The sequence below is a fragment of the Harpia harpyja genome, chromosome 9 (assembly GCF_026419915.1).
Source record: "Harpia harpyja isolate bHarHar1 chromosome 9, bHarHar1 primary haplotype, whole genome shotgun sequence".
In the NCBI taxonomy this organism is placed as follows: Eukaryota; Metazoa; Chordata; class Aves; order Accipitriformes; family Accipitridae; genus Harpia; species Harpia harpyja.
Genome location: NC_068948.1, coordinates 25860352 through 25867141, shown reverse-complemented (window position 1 = coordinate 25867141; position 6790 = coordinate 25860352). Strand labels below are relative to the sequence as shown.

The 6790-nt window shown below is 40.5% G+C and overlaps 2 protein-coding genes across 2 annotated transcripts; one reads left to right on the top strand and one right to left on the bottom strand.

Moving 5' to 3' along the window:
* Positions 1-1338: 1338 nt before the first annotated feature.
* Positions 1339-1704, bottom strand: LOC128146528 (scale keratin-like). Its single transcript, XM_052797958.1, has one exon. The coding sequence runs from the start codon at positions 1702-1704 to the stop codon at positions 1339-1341; it is 366 nt and encodes a 121-aa protein (XP_052653918.1).
* A 3113-nt stretch (positions 1705-4817) lies between these two features.
* On the top strand, positions 4818-6206 carry LOC128146367 (scale keratin-like). The gene has a single exon (XM_052797659.1). It carries the CDS (start codon positions 5274-5276, stop codon positions 5556-5558), a length of 285 nt encoding a protein of 94 aa, XP_052653619.1. The 5' UTR covers positions 4818-5273; the 3' UTR covers positions 5559-6206.
* Positions 6207-6790: the final 584 nt, after the last annotated feature.

The following is a 6790-nucleotide window of genomic DNA, read 5'->3' as shown; positions in this document are numbered from 1 at the left end:
CTAGGACACAGACAGAAAAGTGGAAAAAAAGAGAGACAAATAGACCTTAAAAAAAAAAAAAAAAAAAAAAAAGAAAAACCCACAAGTGAAGCAGTACTCAATCTCCCCAGGGCATTTTGGTAGCTCTTGACTGCCAGCTGCCCCTGGCTAGGGAAGCAGTGAGAAACTACCATCATCTTCCCCCTCATGCAGCCACAGCCTCTCAGTTGATAGAACCAAGAGGTTCTACAGCCTCTGCCCATAACATTCAGTGGGAGAAAAAAGGCAGTAAAAATCAGTCATGACTCTGCTTCCTTCCAAAACATGGGCTCTGGGTACGCTTCCCTGAACTGACAGACAAAAATGCCCCGTTGCCATATCTCAGAGGTGCTGGCCAATGGATATCCATTTCTCCTACCAAATTATTTACACTCCAAAGGGCAAATTCCTCTCACTTCTCCATCAGGGAACCCCTAATCTTTCATGCCTGATCTTTCCAGGTCCCTTCCAACCTGGCTGTTTAATCACTCTATGATAATATATAAAACGCAAACTTATTTCGAAATTTAAAACCTGATGAGTCCACACATTTGCAATTACCTATGACCTCTTCAAGATTGGATCACAGCCAGTGATGGATCATGTCCTAATCACATCACATTAGCCCAACAGCAGCACTGAAGTATTCTAAATGAACCAGTTATTTGGAACACACCAAATGAAAGCCTGAAGTTGTAGAAACATGCATAACCAGAGATACAGCTAAAGTTTCTTGCAGCTACAAAAGTCCATGTTTCTCAGCTTGAGGAGGGCAAGTCTGTACAAGCAAATCCTTGAGAACACAAAGTTAATAACTTTGCCACCTAATCTGTATGATGCTATTAAATTCAGGATATTTAAGAAATGCAAGTGAAAAATAAAACCAGAAATACAGTATTAATGCAGCATAATTTTTAATATGAGTGAAAGGCAGATATACTTTTAAAGACATACAGAACTGAAATACTATGTTCCCAAAGACACATTATACCCTGCCTATACCATTCATTCAGAATTAATGTTTTGTACATCATTGCAACAAACATAAAAGCCAGTTTACAAAGAACTGCAGTATCAAGGAGAAGCAAACTTTTGATCAAGAGAAGAGTTTGGGTGGCAAGAGAGCAAGGAGACAGAGCAGAATAAACATAAATCATCACAAGCACTTCAACAGCAGTGCAGAGCACTCAAAGCCTCTGTGGAGGGTGGCTGCTGTCACCGGGGCTCTGCACATCAGGGACCGCTGCTGCCAAGATTCACCATCAATCTGTGCTTGCCAGACCTGGGTTGATCTTCATTTCAGGGACATTCCTGCTGGGTTTAGCAGGGGTAGCAGCTCCCATAGCCGAACCTTTGGCCGTATCGTGAACTGAAGGGGTAGCCATAGCGGCCAGAGTAAAAGCCTGGGCAGCCATAGCAGTCCCCAGAGCCATAGAAGCCCCTATAGCCGCCATAGAGACCCCCATAGCCATAGGAGTCCCCAGAGCCATAAATGCCCCGGTAACCATACAGACCACCATAGCCGTACCGGTCCCCAAGGCTGTAGAGGCCCCGGTAGCCATAGAGGCCCCCATAGCCCCGGTAGCCACAGGGGCTCCCACAGTCATAGCTCCGGTAACTATACAGGCTCCCGTAATTGCAGGGAGAATAGCAGTCATCATCACACTGGCCTTGGAGGAAGGTCATCTTTCTGCGACGGAGGCAAACCTGAAATGCAGCAGCAGGGAGGAAAGCAAAAGTAATAAATACTTCCAGTGGCAGTAACAGTCTCAGAGCCCAAAGACTTCTTTTACTGGCCCCATGAGACCAAACACAGAGGCAAAATTATGACCAAATTTCTCAGCTCCTTATTACATTCCATTTCTATCATTTTATCATTTACCCACTGTTTTTAAACCATTTTATTCCTTTTTTCACTTACTGAGATTGGTGAAAGCACTGACTATTGAATATACCTGTTACAGCTCAAAACCTTCTTGCTGCTGTTTCATGATTTTTCTTACAGAATATTGTTAGGAGTTAGCAATCCTAAATTTCTTTTAGTATATCAGCTTTGCATAGAGCTCTACATTCCCAAATTCTTCAAGAAAGCTTAAAGTGTCTGACGTTTGCCATGATAACACAATTCAGCTTTTGGGTCCATTGCTCCAAGACCCATTTCAGTGATTTGCACCAATTTTGACTGGTATCTGGAAATGCTGACAGCACATGTAAGAAACTACAGAGCGTTAGAAGACATGAGAATATCTCCTGTCCTGCCAAACAGACCTGAAGACCTCCCTTAAAATAGAACAGAAGATTTATGGAAGAACCCACTGAGGGCCACGGTGGGGAAGCCCTTCTCTAACTCCACTGGAGGCAGCTCTGCAGACCTAATAAACAGCGATCCTTGTCAGGGAGCCAGATGCCCCAGGTACCAACAGGACCAGGAAAGCTTCAGCCCCCAGCTTTAAAACTTGAACCTGCCAGTTCCTGCAATGCAGTAAGCACAGATACAAGGTACAGAGAAATCTTAAATTTCAGAGAAGCCACAATCCTGACATAAATTATTAAAGCAAAATTTCTAATGCATATGAAGAGACTGAAGGGAGAAAAGGCTTACCGAGTTCACCAGGAGGAGGAAGGCAAGAGAGCTGATGAGAAGCCTAGAGCTCTGAGCCCTTTTTATACTGTTTCTTCACCCACCCACCTTATCTAAGACGCCCTGTGTATTCAAAAGGTTTGTAGCCTTATTGGTTGGAAAACAAATTTGCCTGTACACGTCATATCTCCAATTAATATAATTTTCTTCATTGTTTGGGATTATTAGTGTGTTCCCAGCCTCCCATGTCACATATATTATAGGTTTCTTTCATCTTAAAATTTTCTGAGCCAACTACATTCCTGATACCATTTTATTGTCTTCACTGTCAAAACTGAAGTTTATTTTTATATAATATAAAAGCATTTGTAAGTTGCCAAATCCATTGGAGAGAGAGAAATTTTCAGTAAACAAGGAAAACTTTCCCACATGTTTGAAAATATCTGTTGTTCACTAGAAACTCTGATGCACCATGGCACAAGCTTCCTGTTTAAAGGGAATGTAAACATATTTAGGTATTTTGTATTAAACTACATAGCAACTTCAGGAAACAGGACCAGCACAAACTACAAATAAATCTTAATTGCATTCCTCCAAAGTGTTGATGGTGAATAAAATTCATGCTGCTGCATTAGCAGAAAGAATGTTTTCAACAGAAATATGACTACAGCATTGTTTGCAGTTTAGTTCACTAGAGGGCTTGACCACAAGTTCAGCAGAACAAAGTAGAGAATACAAGTATGAACTTGGTCTGGAAAATAATAAATGATAAGGACTTTGTGAGATGTACCAAATGGTATTTTCCAAGGAACCATGTTAATATTTTCTTTTCAAAGAATCAACTACATGTATCAAATATGGTACAATAGTGAGGAATGCTGGAGTTTACTGCAGAACTCCTTGTATGACCTTCACCTAATTTCTGGCATTAATTTGAATATAAAATAAGGATAATAATGAGCAAGCAGGATGTTGAGGCTTCCTCAGAATTCTGAATACCAAAGCACTTCATAAACAGTCATTAATGTTTTCAATTTGCAAAGTGTTGCAGTATTTAAATATTAAAAGTTTGTCACCGAAAGACACCCCCAGATTTAATAATATGGTCACTTAAAAGACGCATCAAGGTCTCTTGTTTCTAAGTCCTAATAAGGTGATGCATTACATATTTTATGAAAGTCAAAAACTATAAAAAAATTCTCCTAAAATAGGAAGAAATATTTGGGAACATTCACAAGGCAGTTGAAAAATTTCTTCAAAATTGCTGTTGTACAACCTGAGACAAAAATCAAACAAAACTGCCGGCAGGAGATCCCCACCAATATTACTGGGCAGCATGTACAGGTCACGATGATGCTGAATAGACGCACTACTACGTTTCGGCACGCCAAAGAAAAGCCTACTCCTTTCCTCCCCTATGTGTTGCACCATAGATGCAAAAGCCAAACGAATGGAGTACCTACAAGCAGATTGCACTACCAGTAATGGTCTAAACACCTCCCAAAATTATTCCTATCCATCCAACTACAAAGAATTCCATGCAATTTTACTAGAAATGTGCTGAGCCCGTTTCTTCTTGTTTTAAGATGAAAGAAATTCTAAGGGTATTACATGTGTCATAACATCAGACTTTGAAAATATTAAAATCACTGACTCTAATTACATCAATTGAAGGAATAATGCATGCAACAAGATATGTTGTATAACTAACACCTAAGTTTAAGAAGGTATATATATGGACCTACAACTCTGAAATTTTATTCACTTCTCTCAAGCTACTGCCCTCAGTGAACCAGGTAAGTCAATACTGACTCTACCCTCTTTCCAATATATGTATATAAGTTTGTATAAATATTTGTGTGCACACACATGAACATATACATATATATATAAAAGGCACTGGTGTGTACATATATGACATATATAGCATGTGTCTATGTATATGTACAGGCTTTCTGTAAGCAATTTCTTGTCATTTTGGAGCTAATCCCAAACACAAAATTCTCTGCAACATCAAGGAATTCCTTCACTGAAACTTTTTTGGTGTTCCTGTGCTTATTTAATAGTAGGCTTTAAAACACCAAAAATTTCAAGTTTATTGCCATAATTTTGAAGTCATAAGTGATTTCCAGTTCCAGATTATTTTCATTAGGTGTTGGGAATTCAAATCCCTAGATGAAAACTTTATGAAATATTTACTACTACAAGTAGACATCCTGGAAGGAAATTCCTCCATTTCATTGCATTCTTTGACTTTATCCCATGCTGAGTGGCATGCAACACTACAGGAGACAAGAGGATGCATGTGATAGGCTGTTGGTCTCATCTGAATAAGCATCAGTACCTGAACTGGTATATTTTTCTTTAATTTATTCAAATTTCTCTATCTTCTGGGGTGGGAAAGTTCAGTTCTCAGTTGGTAAAAACCGTATTTTCTATGTATGGTTAGCCATTTTTGAAAAGTTGAGGGGAAAAAAATAGAAAAGTTGTTTGGGATTCAAGAGATTAGAAGAATAAATGAGATGGTTAAGAGGATGAAAAAGACCTGCAGGAGGGAGAGAGTTGCATTTCCTCAGCTCTGTAAGAGCTTTGAGCCTTTCGTCCTGCTGTCAACAGCCCATAAACTCACCTTTGCTCTCTGTGTGTGTTTCAGGTTTACCTGCATCAACAAACGATGACTTTCTACAGGGACCTCTATGATGATGGATGCTATTCACCATTTGGCTATGAAGACCTCTGTGGTTTTGGGGGCCTGAATGGCTACCAATTTGGGAGCCCATATGGCTACTACCGGGAACAGTACCGATATGGCAGCCCATACAGCTACAGAAGCTTTGGGAGCCTGTATGGGAACAGAGGCTTGATTGGTTTTGGGGGCTATTATGGGTATGGAGACTTGTACAGGTTTGGGTACGGCTACCCCTTCTCTTCTTGTTTTGGAAACAGATACAGCTATTGAAACTGCTATCTATGCTGAACCAGCAGAAATAGCAACTAAGAAATGAAATGCAGGACATGGATTCACGGCTAAGGTTATGGTGCTGAGAAACGCAGAGCACCCGTGCCTCTGGCTGAGTTCAGTAGGACATGTGGGTGCCAGGCTGCGTAAGACTATCCTATTCGCAACCCTCTCTAATATCTCCTGTTTCTTCAACTATTGCTCTAAAGGGCAACTTGAATTACAGCAAATACTGAGGCATCTTTACAGCATGTTGAAGGAGTAAAGCAAGACTTTCAGGTGTGAGTAAAGTGCCTTTTAAGTTAATTCACAGTCACTTTGTATTGCCATAGTAATAGGAGTTTCTGCAACTACCATGAACAGGTCCACTTTGCTCAGCTATAAACTTCACCAAAGATGACATCTAGTAGAGAAGCTCCTGTTATATATCCATGTCGTGCCTCATCTGGCAGCGAACATGATTTACAAGCAACTCTGTGAGCAAGAAACATGTCTGGACTGTAAAACTCCACCATTTCCACAAGGAGAAAGCATCACCTGGCATCAGACACACTCTGCTTGCTGAAGACCCTTTTGTAAAACTGCAAACTTATCCTTCCTGTTACTTACCTTTTCTCATTTTCATTAAAATTACTCTGCTTAATAGTATCAGATGGCCAGTCTTCTCTTTTTGTCTGTGCTCATACGCCACTGTAAAAGGACCAGCAGCACTGCCACTCTAACCAACCATACAATAAGAGGGAGGTCTAGACTCCAGATGTTAGAGAGTATCTCCACTTCTCCACCTGAAATGCTCCAGCCCCAACTCATTTCCCAGAGTAGGAAGAAGTTCTACCTTATTTTAACTAACCTGTGACCCTCGGTTTACTAAACACACACACGTTCCTGGAGCAAGCTGGGGTTTGTGCTTGAAAAAAAACTTTCAAAAGCAAGAGATTGAGTGGAAGTCTCACAGTCTGCCAAGGAAAGATAGCAATGACACTCAAGGTTAAAGACACCTATGAGAAAAGACCAAAGGCAACCAAGCCATGACCATCTGCTGGAGGGATCATCTCCTTTGCAAACTGAACAGCCAGGTTATTCAGGGAGTTCCTGTCAGCCTCCACCATGTCACCTTAGGAGATCAAGTAGTCTTGATTTAGATTTATAATATTAAAGATTATAATCTGGCATGGAACAAGATGGTTCAACAAGCATAGCCTAGACAAAACTGCATGGATCCCATGCAAGTG